The 17361-nt window shown below is 44.4% G+C and overlaps 1 protein-coding gene across 1 annotated transcript in view; it reads left to right on the forward strand.

Annotated features, from left to right (window-relative positions):
- The window catches only part of LOC146809146 (IgGFc-binding protein-like), a 790095-nt gene that overhangs the window by 101809 nt on the left and 670925 nt on the right, over window positions 1-17361 (forward strand). The window contains exons 4-5 of the mRNA XM_085614833.1: window positions 3021-3594; window positions 6985-7583. Of these exons, the coding sequence (XP_085470959.1) occupies window positions 3021-3594; window positions 6985-7583 (1173 nt within the window). The remainder of the gene's footprint in view (window positions 1-3020; window positions 3595-6984; window positions 7584-17361) is intronic.

The raw sequence follows: 17361 nt of genomic DNA on the forward strand, positions 1-17361 counted from the left end.
AAGGCCCAGCTCAACAGCAGACACTTAAATTCCCAGCAAGGGAACGCAGGGAGCTGGTTGATGAGGCCTGTTGTCCCTGAGACTTCAGCAGGAGGCAAGCTCAATTTTCAAGCCCTTGGAGTTCCTTTACAAGTTGATGAAAGTAGCACAAAGTTCCTTTCTCCTTTCTTTGGCAGTCAGGGAGCCACTGCAGGCCAATCCCCCAAACAGCACACAGCACAGGGATAGTCTCCTCCTGCTGTCTCTATCTCTGGTTCCTCTCCTCAGGAAAGGTTCTTCTTGTTTCCCAAAAGTGATCTAAAGTTCTGCGGTCTGGGTCCCTCCTTTTATACTAATTTTCTCTTTGTTCTCTGAAGGCAGAGAGGCCTTTGCCTAGTTCAAACCAGTTCTGGTTTGTTTACATGGCTCCTTTCCTTAGACAGTGTGGGCCAGGGACATCAGACACACCACAGGAGGTGGAGCCAGCATTGTGGAGGTAAGGCACAGCCCTATTCAGACCCAGGTGCAACTCCTCCCACTGACTCCCCCTGTCTCCTGGAATCCCCCAGCCCCTGTCACTCAAACACCGGACAAGGAATACACACCTAGTAGAGGCAGGCTGGATGGTTAGGTCAGAAAATACCTACTTTCTTAAAGTGGTGTTTTCAAACACAGAATGTTAAAACCAACTTCACTAAAAGATGTATTTTATCATTCTGAGTTCAGGCATACTAAACTTGAATTTTTACCTAGTTCCCTGAGTCAGTTAGGATTATAAAATGTGATAATCAAACTGCCTATTCTGGCCTATGGGGAACAGGTAGCCTTGCAATAGTGAAAAATGAAAATGGTTGTAATTCACTATCAGTCATGCCACACACATCAGGGCATGTCCTACCTTTTACTTACAATGCACCCTGCCCTTAGGTCTAGCATAGGGTTGTCTGATATGAAGAAAAGGGAAGGTTTAGGGGCTGACAAGTGGGTGCACTTGCCAGTCAACATGGCAGTACCTGACTGCACATAGGCTCTTCTGCAATGGCAGGCCTGAGACACATTTTACAGTCTGCTTCTGTGGGTGGCACAATAGTGCTGCAAGCACACCAGCAGCATTTGATTTAAAAGCCCTGGGCACCCAGGGTGCACTGTACTAGGGTCTGACAAGTAAATCAAATAACCCAATCATGGAGTCACTAATCCATACATCAATTTACCATAGGGAACACTTGCACTCTGACACTGAATAGCAGTGGCACAGTGCCCAAAGCATCTATAACCAGCAAAAACATGTGATGCAACAGCCAAAAAATGGAAGGGAGACCCACGAAAATGGAGCCAGGTCTAACAGTGCCCAAGAAAACAGCCCCATGGTCAACTTTTCCCATCCCCCTCCATTCACTTAGAAGCACAATAGCTCTAGCAACAGGCAACATCATGTCCACATTAGCACCTGGTGTCTCACTTCTATGAAGGGTCTGCAGTGACTCTTTGGGTTGGTAATGGGATGTCTCCTATTACCAGACTCAGGCAATTCTTACCTGTCTCCATTGATCTGATGTTGTGGGTCTTGCCCTTGGTGGCTTAGATGAAGGCAAACGAGAATGCCCTCCTTTTCTTTTTTGTTTGTTTCTGAATTCAGCCATTATTATAGATTGAGGTGTCCTCCTGGATATGGTATCCTTGGACATATCCATCTGAACACATGCATTTTACTACTAGCAAAGGGAAAGTGCACATAGTTCTATAGTCAGAAAAAATATAGGGCCTTATTTACATTTTTTTTACGCATGGCAGCGCAGCAAGCTTTCCAGCAGCACTGCTGTGCGTCAAAAGAAAAAGGCAGGAATTACGCATTCCTGTCTTTTTCTCTTGCTCTGGTGCTGAATGGGCTGCCATGCACCAACTCAGACACGCTTAAGATATTCTGCAGGGGTGCCTACGTTATAGAGGTGCTTGTTTTCATACAGGAAAGGGCACCTTCCTGCACAAAAACAATTACAAGAGGTGTTTTCCTCTTTCTAGCTCTGCTGCTGAATGCAGCGCACATAGTAAATGCAAAAACATATTCTGAGGTTTACAATTCCATGTAAATCTGGGAATGTGTCACGTTCCATGGGTGTTGCGTGGGAACACCTACAGCAGCACCCATGGAATGCCTCTTTCACACAGAGTAATGCGTGAAGGGGGATGATATTTACAAGGCCTTGAAAAGGCATGCAAGCGCTTTGTAAATATGGGCTGACACACTGCGCTGCCAGTGTCCTAAAAAAAGTGACTGTCCGGTGGAGCAAGGGGACTCTTAAATGAGGCCCAAAAAATCCAGGGTGATCATACAGAAAATACACATTTCCTACACAAGCTAGTAGCATAACTGCCACAACAAATACTGTCTTTCAGATTTCATTACCAGCTGTGTAATCTAACCACCCTTTAAAGATAAACAAATAAATTGTGTAAAGCCAGACATGAGTGGAACGTAACAGAAGGATTCAGCACCAGTCAGCTGTGCTTAATATCAAGCTTTTTGCACACCATTTTGAGTAAATTGCACAGTATGAATATTGTTCAAAAACCGGTAACGCTATTGGTTGCATGAAAATAGCACAGTATGTATGAAATAAAAGGAAGATACCTGCTCAAAATATTTTCTATACACTTTCTAAAGGCAAGCGGAGACCATTGCTAGCACAGTGAATAACACCGCAGCAAGCATTCAATATCAAGGATACTGTGAACAATTTTTGCTAAAAAAAATATACTGTGAATAATACATATGTGAAAAGTACACGAAGTAAAACAAGAACTACGTAAAATATTTAAAATTGATTAATAGGAACTTAAGCGTATTTACATTCATGATCAAGCCAGGTACCAATAAAGAGGGCTGTCGATGACACTGTGCTTATAGTAATGTTAAATTCACAGAAAAGAAAAAGGCACCTGAAAATGAAAATGTTGTATTTTTATAGAACATTTAGAGTTTACATAAAGGAAATTTTGATCATGCTCATTATGCTAATAACCAGGGCTTGCTTTCATAGGTGAACAATGACAAGTTAAGTCTTCCTGTTATCCTAAATGATGGAAAACTACGGCTTTATCAGTCCGGAGGACTCATCATCATTCAAACTGATTTCACTCTCAAAGTGTACTATGACTGGAACTACTTTCTAAAGGTCAAGATCTCAAGCAGCTTCTTTGAAAATATTTGTGGATTGTGTGGCAACTACAATGGAAACCCCAATGATGACTTCATGATGCCCTCGGGGGTGTTGGCCACAAATCCAATTGACTTTGGAACAAGCTGGAAGGTAGAAGATGGCGACCGCTTCTGTTGGCACAATTGCAATGGCGTGTGCAAGACCTGCAGCGCAGACCTGGTGAAAAAGTATGAAGACCCCTCTGTCTGTGGACTGATTACCAAGTTGGTGACTGGACCTTTCAGAGAGTGCCATGCAGTAATTAACCCCAAAATCTACATGGACAACTGTGTTTATGATATGTGCATGAACGACGGATTCAAGCAAATTTTATGCGGGGCTCTGAAAACATATGCTGATACTTGCCTGAGGAAAAAAGTGAAGATCTACGAGTGGAGAAACACTGCAGGATGCCGTGAGTAGAGACCTCCATTTCCTTGTAATGACAAGGCTTCTTTACAGTAGTATTTACATAGGCATTCAGGACTTTTGTTATGAGAAAAAGGCATCAGGTAAAGCATTAAATAGGTTATAGTGTTTTTTTCTGGATGGCTAAATGTATTTGCACATAACATGTAGTGCTTCATTCAAGCAAAGTAGTCAGTAAGAGCAAAGTTACACGTTTATCATACTCATAAGATAACCTTCCTTTGAGGAGAGCCCCCTTAACTGTTAACAAAGTGAGGGAAGAACCAGAATGAACAGCTATGCAAATTGTGTAAACTCAATCACTAGAAACCTACAAACAAGAAAAAAAATACTTTCTGCTAAAAAGAGCTCTTTATCCTTAGTATGGTCTTTAGATCCAGATGCTCTACTAAGATGTAATCTGAAACAGAGGGGAGGATTTAGTAACATTTTTTCAGATGCTGAAAGAAGCAGTGGTGGCAGGTAATTCAAGCAGGAAGGCAATCGGACCACCCACGCAAACACATACTCACGCCTACCCGTCTACATGTGCACTAATTCATACACATCCATTCACAAGCACACATACATACAACCACCATTCACAAGCAAAAACACAAATTGACACCCATTCACAGCACTCACACACAAATATACATACATTCATACATATACACATGCAGGCATGCATGCACCAAACAATTATAAAAGCGCTGAGTAAGAGCGGTGATTTTGGAGGCAGGAGAGAACCCTCAGTGGTTCCTGGAGGAATGGGAGCCTCCTCTCCCTGGCTGGCCTTGTTATGGGTTTCTTAAGGTAGTGAGATGGGGTCAGTGAGACAGTTTACCCCACCCCCCTCTATGACGAGTAATCACTGATGGACAGTCCGCACTGGGCCCTCAAGGCTTAAAACTGAAGCACCCAGGTCCAAGTCTATCTGTGACATGCCCGCTAGTCATGACGGGGGAAAGCCACCAAGTGCAATGCCACGCTGAGGAGGGCACATCCATATAACTGTGAAATTCTTCAGCCTGTCAAAGTTCAGGTCAGCCAGTCAGGCACCAGCACATTCGGTGCAGGTGTGTCACCTGGCTTCCTGACTTGGACATAAAGGGGCAGATTTATGACGACTGGCGCATCCCTGCATATCAGCAGGGATGCGCCAGTTATTATGCGCCACAGCTGCGCCACCATGGATGCGCCGCATTTATAATGCGGCGCACCATGGGGCAAAAACGGCACAGATGCGTCACGCATCTGTGCCGAAAAGTGGCGCATTGCTGGAGTTGCGTCGCAAGCGCGACGCAGCTCCAGCAATGATCTGGGGGGCCCTATCTGTACAATGCTGCGTCCATCCTTACGCCTGCTTCAAGCAGGCGCAGGGTTTTGACGCAGCATGGGCCTAAAAGTGACTGAGTGAAATCTTGTAGATTTCACTCAGCCACTTTTAGGAGGCGTTCATGCGCCGGAACGCCCCCACCTGCCCTGGAACGCCTACATGTGGCGCAGGGCTTTACAACGTGACGCATCTGGGAGATGCGTCACGTTTGTAAATACCCCGCACCATGGCGCAGGATTTGCGCCGCTGCTGCGTCACAAAAGTGACGCAACGGCGGCGTAAATGAGGCGCAAGTGCAACATAAATCTGCCCCAAAGAGTGTTCGTCAAGCTGACCTCAGTGCTTCATGTTTACAGAAAGGTGGGGGCACATCTCTGGTCTTAAGGACGAGTGACTAGTAGAAAGGGAGCTGATTCCTTTGACTGCAGGAAATAGCTTGAGAACCAGAGAAGTTTGCCTCCAAAAGCACAAAGAGGGCTGTACCGTCGAATTTCTTTTGAATTTCTCATTTTGAATAGGGAGTTTGTGAGAGCCACATGTACAAAAACCTTATAACTTAAGGGTAAATGGAAGCAAGTCAAACTATTCCCTCCTTACTGGACACATACACGTTTGTCAGGCTGCAATAAAGTACCACGTCATTGCAATTCAAATGGAACATTGCACAGAGTGGAGTTTACAATTTAAGGAACAAAGTGCCCTAGACTTAAAACGCAAACTGTAGTGTATTGTAAAGGAGTGCGCTACCTCTAATATTGATGCCTTTCAGTTTCAACACACAGGGCACATCTGATATTTATTGTTTTTTATATTTATTTATTCATGTAAGGTTTGATTATTGGTATTTGCAAAACTAAGTGTGCAATAGCAGCAGGAATGTGCATGGTTTGATGGATTGTGATGTAAAAGTTGAAAATGTACCATCAGCAATACTACATGAATTCTAAGAGGTGCCCTTTCACTATGGAAATCAATAGACTGCTCATGAAGTGAGAGTGAGACAGGAGGAACGAAGAAAGGTGGCCCTAAAAACCCTCTTTGTTTAAAGTAAACTGTTACATTTCCTCACAATGCTAGAGGCTTAGACATCAGTACATTGTTTTAAAAGAGTCTGTACCATGACAGAGTGACAAGGACAAGAGAAGAGAGGGAGTGCATTATTTTAGGCCCCTAAGGCCTCTAGAAACTAACTGCGTTTTTCAAATAAAGATTGTAATGCACGCGCATCTTGTAACTAAAAAGACAATTAGCAGATCCTTCCCTGGAGAAACTGTGGAACTATAAGTGGAGTGAGAATGGTAGTGGTAAACCCAAGGGCTATCCTATTGAGGCCAAAATTGCAAAGTTTGATCGAAGTCCATAATATCTATTGTTAGACATTTCTTTGGCATCTTTCATTTCCGGCCGTGTAGACCAAGCCTCAAAATTATTTCCATCTGGAAGTAGTATGAAGACGAAGGATGCCATATTGGGGTTGTGAGGCCAGTCTCAGTGGGTAGAAGTTCTTATTTATTTTATGTTTCTCGGACTGCATGGTTGCCTGAGGCTGGCTCTATCATGTTCAAGTTACTAGAACGACCATCACCATTAATACATCAGTAGGACTTATCTAGAGTTTGGTGAAAGGAACACACCATCATAAATGTGGTAGCAGTCTGGTCACCATATTGCACAAGCACTATAGACTATGGCCCTTGTATTACGGTGGATGAGATATCCACCATATTTTTCTGGATTATCTTGTCCATGGAACTCTAGAAAAAGGGCCATAGTTCCTTAGATAGTGTCTTTGTTTGGAGACTTGTGTCACATATGGAGTTTAGAGTAATATTATGGAGGGGACCTGATACATAATAATCTCAATGTGATGTATGCATGTATGGCTGCTCGAATGCACTACCTGTAATATTCATTTATGTATGATGTTTGCTCCAGAGATATATCTGAGCATTGCTTCACACAAATGTTTATTCATATGTTTACATGTTTTGGAAATGTACTTTATTTACACAGCTAAGCAGCTGACATTCACCTTTCCTTCTTCCTGAACGTCTGTAGCTGTCCAGTGCCCCATGAACAGTCAATTTGTACCATGCTGCAGTGCATGCCCTGCCACCTGCAATGATGCTGCCCTTCCTGAGAAGTGTTCAGAGGCCTGTGTGGAATCCTGCAAGTGTAATCCAGGCTTTGTGCTGAAGGATGGCAAGTGCATTGCCAAGAGCACCTGCGGCTGTGTCTTTGAAGGGCGCCAGTACGCCCCAGGTCAGAAGTTCTGGGGCAATGATAAGTGTACGAAACAGTGTGTATGCAGTCCAGCGACCAACATAGTGCAATGCAAAGACACCAATTGCAAATCAACCGAAAAATGTGATGTGGTCAAAGGCATCCGAGACTGCTATCCCTTAAGCTATGGCACCTGCTCAGCCTCTGGTGACCCACACTATGTCACCTTTGATGGTGTGAGATACAACTTTATGGGTACTTGTGTCTACCTGTTTGCAGGACTGTGTAAGAACAGTGATGATTTGGTGAATTTCCAGGTTTTTGTGAAGAATGATAACCGAGGAAGCAAAGTTGTATCTTACACTTCCCTTGTACAAGTTATTGTTTATAACTTTGATATCATCATCAGCAAGGAATATCCAAACAAGATTGTGGTATGTATATACACATTCAAGAAGCTTTTCATAATAGGCCCTTGAAAAAAATCACTTCATCATTTACCATCAAGCATGCCATGATTACATTTCCAGTTTGGTTAAACTGTGGTGGTATTCCTTTATATGTCATTAGACAGAACAAAATGGAGGCAAATCAGGAAAGAACTCTAAGCTCTTATTGCTGAGGCATCTATATTCACTTCTAAGGTTGTCTTATTATTTGATATTTAATACAAATGTGAACATCAGAGCTTGCAGGTATGAAGGGCTAATGTATCATAAACATCCACCTTCTATGTAGTGTGACCCGCCCATCACTGACATTTTCGAAAAGTCAGTAGTCTGATTCATAAAATAGTTTTGCCAACTGGGATATCTCGTATAGTAAGATTTATATTCTTATTTGTCTAACTGCGTAATTACAAATTTCTCTCATGAAAGATCAGTTAGTGCAGTGACATTTGCGGCTTAAATGCAGGACAAGAGTGTGAAAGGGATGATTCAGAAGTAGGTCCTTCAATGTGTAGTAAACACTCACCAAAACATACCTTTCAGAGGACTGATATGCCCCCTACTTTAGAAACATATACAAACTGCTCCTCTAAAAGGGATGCGAGAGGGACAGGCCCTCCATCATGTTCTTTGAGGTTATAAGGCGAGGTGGGTCTCCATATTGAAAACCATTTTTTCTGTGGGGATAAAATCCTCTACATTTTACAAATGAAAATCAAGATTTTCACCTAATGGACATCGTGGAATAGTAAATGTTGCAAACCAACAGTACTTTTGGAAATCTACGAATGAGTCCCAGAAAACATTTAAATCCATGGGAGTAACCATACTGGAGAATAATTCTGACTTTTGTTGCTCCAGTCCCACTTCTAGCTAAATGTGATAGAAGGAAAGCAAAGTGAGCATTCTAAAAAGTCATTTTTCAACAAAAAGAAAGTCAACCCACATATTTTCACTGCAATAGGACACAATTCCTTCCTAAATAGCAGATGCCATGTTGGATGCGGTCCTACTAAGCCCCAGTGATTACCATAAACCTTTGGCCTTCCACAAATTGTCTCAAATAAGCTGAAATATGTATTTTCTGCAAACAGAGAATATTCAGCGATGAATCAAAATAGAAATGATTAAAACAGTGTGATAATTATTGTGCTGAAAATTGTTCCTGCTGAATATGTTGAAAGCAGGATGGCAAGCTAGTATAATGAGAACATTTGGCTAATTGACTATTATACTAGTGTTTAGGATATAAATGATCTTACATCAAATGCATAGTTAATGCAGTAGATGACTGAATCACTAGCATAAGTTTGTGACCTTATAATGAAAAATAAAAACAATATTGTGTCAAAAATATATAAATATTGACCAAATATGGGCAAAAATATATATTATTTTAATAGATATAAATTTTTAATGCATTGTATTCAAAATAGGTTTATTATTTATAAGTAGTATATTGTTTTTTGAATCCATATATATATAGGAATTGATTTTGGGCCAAGGGAGCTGCATGTTAACAGTTCCTTTTGCTAAGCTGAGCCGGCTCTCGCAGGAGGCTGGAAGCCGGCAGGGACCGCAGGGGCATTGGGGATCCCCCCACGGTCCCCAACTGGGCCACGCCCTGGGGATGGGGTCCCTGGGGCCAAAACTGGCCCAGGGAAGGGATGCCATGCAGCCCCCTTTGGAAAAAAGTTTTTGCAGGGCCCCGGGGATGGGTTCCCCTGGCCAAAATCGGCCTGGGGATGGGGGCCCCCTCCTCTTTAAAAGAAATAAAATAAACAAAGGCCTAGCCCCAGGTGATGGGGTCACTGGGGCCAAAATCTGCATTGTAAGGGGGGCCACGTGCCCACCTCCCTTTTCAACATATGTTTTTTTTTTTAAATAGCTCAGGGCCCAGGAGTTGGGGTCTCTGGGGCCCAAAAGAGTCAAGGGCCATTCTAAAATAAAAAAATTCAGAAGATACTGGCAACTCGCTGAAGGCCCGCCCCCTCCCTGCACTACTCTGCAAACGCTCCTCTTGGAGCGCTCTCGGTTGAGGGATGAAGTCCCCTTCAGTAGTGAGGGTCCTTATGGGCTAACTAGCCCACCACGTACCTCCAATAAACCCTACACAGATGGATTGCTGACAAGTGGTCCGAGGCCACACCCCTTTTTTCAACACTCTGCAAATGTGCCTCTTGGCACACTGCTGCTGGGGTGATGAGCTCCCCTTGTGTCCTGAGGACTTCAGGACTAAAGTGGACTTCATCCCCCAAGCAGCAGTGCACCAGGAGGCGTGTTTGCAGTGTAGTGTAAAAACGGGGCATTGCCTCTGACCACTCTCAGCAATCCAGCTGTGTTGGGCTTACTAAAGGTAACAGAAGGGCTAGTTGTCCCCAGGGAACCTCAGGAAGCAAGGGGACTTCATCCCCCAACCAAGAGCTCATCACAAGGTGTGTTTGCAGAGTGGTGGAGAAAGGGGGAGTGGCCTGTATCCACCTCTCAGCAATCCCACTGTGTGAGGCATACTGGAGCTAACAGATAGGCTAGTTGGCCCCTATGTAACCCCAACAGCGAAGGGGACCTCAATCCCCATCCAAGAGCGCACCAGGGAGTACGTTTGCTGAGTGGTGGGCAAAGGGGGCATAGCCTGCTATGAGAACTACTTAGCAATCCTGCTTTTTGGGACCTACTGGAGGTGATAGGAGAGATAGTTGGTCCCCAAGGATGTCCATGGGGGCCAAGAAACCCTCCTGGTATCTCTATGTCCTAGGCAGCGGAATTCCTGAGTGCTGGTTTGAGGCCCAGCCCCCTTTCTCCACCACTCTACAAACACGACTTTTAGTTAAAGAAGCATTTGCAATTTAATAGGTCTCGCATTTGCCAGAGTTAAAGCTATTGGTTGGCCCCTATGTAACCCCAACAGCGAAGGGGACCTCAATCCCCATCCAAGAGCGCACCAGGGAGTACGTTTGCTGAGTGGTGGGCAAAGGGGGCATAGCCTGCTATGAGAACTACTTAGCAATCCTGCTTTTTGGGACCTACTGGAGGTGATAGGAGAGATAGTTGGTCCCCAAGGATGTCCATGGGGGCCAAGAAACCCTCCTGGTATCTCTATGTCCTAGGCAGCGGAATTCCTGAGTGCTGGTTTGAGGCCCAGCCCCCTTTCTCCACCACTCTACAAACACGACTTTTAGTTAAAGAAGCATTTGCAATTTAATAGGTCTCGCATTTGCCAGAGTTAAATCTATTGGTGTTGTAAATGTAAAAGCTTTTACTAATGTTTATTGGAGTGGAGTGGATTTACGTTGTGTGTAGTGAAATGATGTGGTATGTTGTGCAGTGAAACTATGTGGATAGAAAGTATGTGGTATTTAATGTATAGGAATTATGTAGTCTGAGGTTATGTGTTATGGAGAGTAGTTATGTGGTATGGTAGTCAGTGTTGTGAGGTCAGTAACCTCTGGTTTAGTCTTCCTAGTTGCCATAGAAGCTAAACTATAAACTCTATGAGACCAAAAAAAAGAAGGAACCACTGAAGCTCTTCTGGACCTCGTCAGATGTATGAGCAGGGCCAGTGGAATTATGGGACTGTTTGGCTGCACCGATTTTCACACAATGATACATTTTCTGTATTAGCCACATAATCCATCATCTGCTGTATAATCTGCAGATTTGAACAAACGTTGTTTCTAGCTTAAACAACTCAAACATTACCAAAAATGCAGCAACAAGTGTTACAGCATGGTAGAAGGCCCTTTGCAAACCTGGAATGCAAACCTGTTACTTATTGCAAAATGTGGGTGTTAAATTGTTACTAATGGTATGCAAACCACTCACTTCTTTCTGTGCCTCTGCATTTCTCTTGCTTCTTTCTGCACCTTTCTTCCTTTCTCTGCACTTCTCCTGCCTTTTTCTGCACATCTCTTCTGTTTTTGCACCTCCCTACTTTCTGCATCTCTCATCTTTCTGGACATCTATTGCCTCTTTCTGCACCTCTGCTGCTTCTTTTTGCAGTTCGCTTGCCTCTTTCTGCACCCTCTTCCCTCTTTCTACACCTCTATTGCCTCTTTCTGCTCCTCGGTTGCTTCTTTCTGCAAATCACTTGCATCTTGCTGCACCCTCTTCCCTCTTTCTACACCTTTCCTGCCTCTTTCTGCATTTTTCTTGTCTCTTTCCGCACCTCGCTTGCTTCTTTCTGCACTTCCCCTGCTTCGTTCTGCACTTCCCCTGCTTCTTTCTGCACCCCTCTTGCTTCTTTCTACACCTTTTTTTCTTCTTCCTGCACCCATGTTGCCTCGTTCTGCAGTCGTCTTCCCTCTTTCTGCACCTCTCTTGCCTTATTCTGCACTCTTCTTGCCTCTTTCTGCACCCTTCTTCCCTTTTTCTGCATCTCTCATGCCTCTTTCTGCACCTCTCTTGCATCTTTCTGCAGTTCTATTGTGACCCTTTCTGCACTTCTTGCCTCTTTCTGCACCCCTCTTGAATCTTTCTGCACCTCTGTTGGTTCTTTCTACACTGCTCTTGCTTCTTTCTGCACCTCTCTTGCCTTTTTCTGCATTTCTATTGCTTCTTTCTGCACCTTCCTTTTTCTGCACATCTCTTCTGTTTTTTGCAGCTCCCTACTTTCTGCATTTCTCTTGCTTCTTTCTGGACATCTCTTGCCTCTTTCTGCACCCTCTTCCCTCTTTCTGCATCTCTGCTGCCTCTTTCTGCACCTCTATTGCCTCCTTCTGCACCTCTGGTGCTTCTTTCTGCAATTCTCTTGCCTCCTTCTGCACCCTCTTCCCTCTTTCTGCACCTCTATTGCCTCTTTCTGCACCGCTGTTGCTTCTTTCAGCACTTCCCCTGCTTCTTTCTGCACCTCTATTGCTTCTTCCTGCACCCTTTTTGCCTCCATCTGTACTTCTTTTGACCCTTTCTGTACTTCTCGTGCCTCTTTCTCTATTTCTGCAGTTTTTTTCTGCACTTCTCTTGCCTCTTTCTGCACCCCTCTTGCCTCTTTCTGCACCTCTATTGCCTTTTTCTGCAGTTCTCTTCCCTCTTTCTGTACCTCTGTTGCTTCTTACTGCCTTCTCTTGCCTCTTTCTGCACCCCTCTTGCATTTTTTTGCACCTCTGTTCGTTCTTTCTGCACTTCTGTTTTTTTCTGCCCCTCTTTAGCATCTGTTTGCACCCCTCCTTCCTCTGTTTATACTTCTCTTGCCTGTTTTCGAAACTCTCTTGCCTCTTTCTGCAGTTCTCCCCCCCTTCTGCACCTCTGTTGCTACTTTATGCACTTCTCTTGCCTCTTTCTACACCCATCTTGCCTATTTCTGCACCTTACTTGCCTCTTCTGCACCTCTATTGCCTCTTTCTATACCTCGCTTGCCTCTTTCTACACCTTACTTTCCTCTTGTTGCACATATCTATTGCTTTTTTCTGCACCTCTCTTGTTTCTTTGTCCACCTCTCTTGTCTCGTTCATCACTTCTCTTGCTTCTTTATACACCTCTGTCACTTATTTCAGCACTTTTCTTGCCTCTTTCTACAATTCTACAATTCTCTTGCCTGTTTCTGCAGCCCTCTTGCTTCTTTCTGCACCTCACTTGCCTCTTTCTGCACCTCTATTGCCTCTTTCTGCACCTCTCTTGCCTCTTTCTACACCTTACTTTCCTCTTCTTGCACATATCTCTTGCTCTTTTTTCTGCACCTCTCTTGTTTCTTTGTCCACCTCTCTTGTCTCGTTCATCATTTCTCTTGCTTCTTTATACACCTCTGTTCCTTATTTCAGCACTTCTCTTATCTCTTTCTACAATTCTCTTGCCTGTTTCTGCAGTCCATTTGCTTCTTTTAGCACCCCTGTTTCCTCTTTCTGCACCTCTCCTGCCCATTTTTGCACCTCTTTTGCCTCTTTGTGCATTTCTCTTGCATTTTTATGTACCTCTGTTGCTTCTTTCTGTACTTCTCTTGCCTCTTACTGCACCCCTCTTGCCTCTTTCTGCACCTCTGTTGCTTCTTTTTGCACTTCACATGCCTTTTTCTGCACCCCTCTTGCCTCTTTCTGCAACTCTGTTGGTTCATTCTGCACTGCTATTGCTTCTTTCTGCACCTGTAATGCAAATTTCTGTACCCCTCCTACCTCTTTCTGCACCCCTCATCCCACTTTCTACACCTCTCTTCCCTCTGCCTCCACCCATGTTCCCTCTTTCTGCACCTCTTTTGCCTGTTTCTGCAACTCTCTTGCCTTTTTGCAGATCTCTTGCTTCCTTCTGTACCTCTGTTGCTTCTTTCTGAACTTCTCTTGCCTCGTTCTCCACCCCTCTAATCTCTTTCTACACCCTTGTTGCTTCTTTCTGTACTTTTCTTGCTTCTTTCTGCACCACTCCTGCCTCTTTCTAATCCACCCCTCGTCCCTCTTTCTGCACCGCTCTAGCCTCTTTCTGTACCCCTGCCTCTTTCTGCACCCCTCTTGCCTCTTTTTGCAATTATATCGCCTCTTTCTCCACCTCTGTTGCTTCTACCTGGATATTTTTTGCTTCGTCCTACAGCTCTCTTTCTTTTACCTACACCCCTGTTGCCTCTTTCTTCACTCGTCTTCCCTCTTTCTGCACCTCTCTTGCCTCTTTCTGCACCCCTCTTGCCTCTTTGTGACCCTCTCTTGCTACGTCCTGTACTCCTCTTGCCTCTTTCTTCACCCTTCTTCCCTTTTACTCCATCTCTCTTGCCTCTTTCTGCACCTCTCTTGCATCTTTCTGCCGTTTTATTGTGCCTCTTCCTCTGTTGCCTCTTTCTGCACCCCATTTACCTTTTTCTGCACCCCTCTTGCTTCTTTCTGCACCTCTCTTGCCTCTTTCTGTACCTCTCTTGATTCTTTCTGCACCCCTCTTATCTCTTTCTGCAGCTCACTTCTGTCTTTCTCCACCTCTTTTGCCTCTTTCTGCACCTTTCTTCCCTCTTTTTGCACTTCTCTTGCCTCTTTCCGCACTTCCCTTGCCTCTTTATTAATCCCTGTTGCCATATTCTTCCCTCATCTTCCCTCTTCCTGCTCCTCTCATGTATTTTTGTGCACCTCACTTGTCTCTTTGTGCACCTCTCTTGCTTCTTTCTACACTTCTGTTGCCTTATTCTTCATTTCTGTTGCATCTTTCTTCACACCTCTTGCCTCTTTCTGCATTTCTGTTGCTTCTTTCTACTCTTCTCTTGTCTCTTTAGGCATTTCTGTTAATTCTTTTTACACTTGTCTAGCCTCTTTCTGCACCTCTGTTGCTTCTTTCAGCACTTCTCTTGCTTCATTCTGCACACCTTGCCTCTTTCTATACCCCTCTTTCTGCACTTCTCTTGCCTCTTTCTGCACTCTGTTCCCTTTTTCTGCACTTCTCTACCCAGTTTCTGCACCTCTCTTGCCGCTTTCTGCTCTCCTCTTGCCTCTTTCTGCACCCCTCTTGTCTTTCTGCACACACCTTGTTTCTTTCTGTATTTCATTTGTTCTTTCTGTACCTCTCTTGCTTCTTTCTACACTTCTCTTGCCTCTTTCTGCACTCCGCTTGCCTGTTTCTGCACCTCACTTGCCTCTTTTTGCACTTCTCTTGCCTCTTTCTGCACTCCTCTTGCCTGTTTCCGCACCTCACTTGCGTCTTTTTGCACCTCTCTTGCCTCTTTCTACATTTCTTTTGCAACTTTCTGTGCTTCTCTTTCCTTTTTTTGCATTTCTGTCCCTTCTTTCTGTACCTCTGTTGCTTCTTTCAGCACTTCTCTTGCCTCTTTCTGCACCCCTTTTGCCTGTTTCTGCATATATGTTGCTTCTGTCTGCACTTCTCTTGCTGCTTTTTGCACCTCCTGTTTATTTCTGCACCACTCTTCCCTCTTTCTGCACTTCTCTTGCCTCTGTCTGTACCCATGTTCCCTCTTTCTGCACCTCTGTTGCCAGTTTCTGCTACTCTCTTACCTATTTCTGCAGTTCTTATGCCTCCTTCTGCACTGCTGTTGTTTCTTTCTTCACCCCTCTTGCTTCTTTCTGCATCCCTGTTGCTTTATTCTGTACTTCTCTTGCTTCTTTCTGTACCTCTCTTGCCTCTTTCTGCACCCTCTTCCCTATTTCTGCACCTCTCTTGCCTCTTTTTGTACCTTTCTTGCCTCTTTTTATACTTCTTTTGCCTCTTTCCGCACATATTTTTGCTTTTTCAGCACCTTTGTTACTCATTTCTGCATCGCTGTTGTCTTTTTTCTGCACTCGTCTTCCCCCTTTCGGCACCTCTCTTGTCTCTTTGTGCACCTCTCTTGCCTCTCTCTGCACTTCTGCTGCCTCTTTCTGCACCTCTCTTGCTTCTTTCTGCATTTCCATTACTTCTTTCTGCACTTCCCTTACCTCTTTCGGCACTTTTCCTTCCTGTTTCTGCACCTCTCTTGCTTCTTTCTGCACCTCTCTTGCCTCTTGCTGCACCTCAGTTGATTCTTTCTGCTCCCCTCTTGCCTCTTTCTGCACCCTTCTTCCCTCTTTCTGTACCTCTCTTGCCTCTTTCAGCACCCCTGTTCCCTGTTTCTGCACCTCTCCTGCCTGTTTCTGCAGCCCCCTTGACTCTTTCTGCAGTTCTCTTGCCTCTTTGGATGTGGTATTGTACAGCGGCCTGGGAGCCTGACTCCGGAACACAGGGGCTCATGGTTCGATCCCAGGTGCCGGCAGCAGGTTATCCCAGCACCATGTGACTCTGGGCCATAGCTTGCTTAATCTTCTCGACAGCCCCCAGCGCCTGGACACCCTTCAAGTAATTGTTTGCACTTTACAAATACTGGATTTCATATCATTTCTTTGTGCACCTCTTTTGCTTCTTTCTCCACTGCTCTGCTCCTTTCTGCATCTCTCTTGCAAATATCTGCACCCATCTTGCCTCTTTCTGTACCCTGGTTCCCTCTTTTTGTACCTCTTTTACCTGTTTCTGCAACTTTCTTGCCTCTTTCTGCAGTTCTCATACCTCCTTCTGCACCTCTGTTGCTTCTTCCTGCAGATCTCTTGTCTCTTTCTACACCCCTCTTGTCTCTTACTGCACCCCTCTTGCTTCTTTCTGTATTTCTCTTCTTCTTTCTGTGCCTCTCTTCCCTCTTTCTGCACCTCTCTTGCTTCTTTCTGTACTTCTCTTGCTGCTTTCTGTACCTCTCTTGCTTATTTCTGTCCTACTGTTGCCTCTTTCTGAACTCATTTTACCTCTTTCTACACTCATCTCTTTCTGCACCTCTCATGTCCCTATGTGCACCTTTCTTACCTCTTAATGCACTTCTGTTGAATCATTTTGCACTTCGGTAGCTTCTTTCTGCACATCTATTGCCTATTTCTGCATTTCTGTTGCTTCTTTCTGCACTTGTCTTTCCTCTTACTGCATCTCACTTGCCTCTTTCTGCACTTCACTTGCTTTTTTCTATACCTCTCTTGTTTATTTCTGCAACTTCTTGTCTCTTTCATCAGTTATCTTGCTTCTTTCTGCACCACTGTTGCTTCTTTCAGCACTTCTCCTGCCTCTTTCTGCACTTCTCTTGCCTGTTTCTGTACCTCTCTTGCCTCTTTCTGGACCTCTGTTGCTTCTTTCTGAACTTCTCTTGCCTCTTTCCGCTTCTCTGATCCTTCATTTTTTACGTCTCCTGCTTCTGTCTGCACATTTCTTGCTTCTTTTTGCACCCTTCTAGCCTCATTCTGCAGCCCTCTTACTCTTTCTGTACCTCCTTTGCATCTTTCTGCACCTCTCTTACCTATTGTTGTACCTCTCTTGCCTCTTTCAGCAGTTCTCTTGCATCTTTCTACACATGTGTTGC

Source organism: Triturus cristatus, chromosome 7 (assembly GCF_964204655.1).
Source record: "Triturus cristatus chromosome 7, aTriCri1.1, whole genome shotgun sequence".
NCBI lineage: Eukaryota > Metazoa > Chordata > Amphibia > Caudata > Salamandridae > Triturus > Triturus cristatus.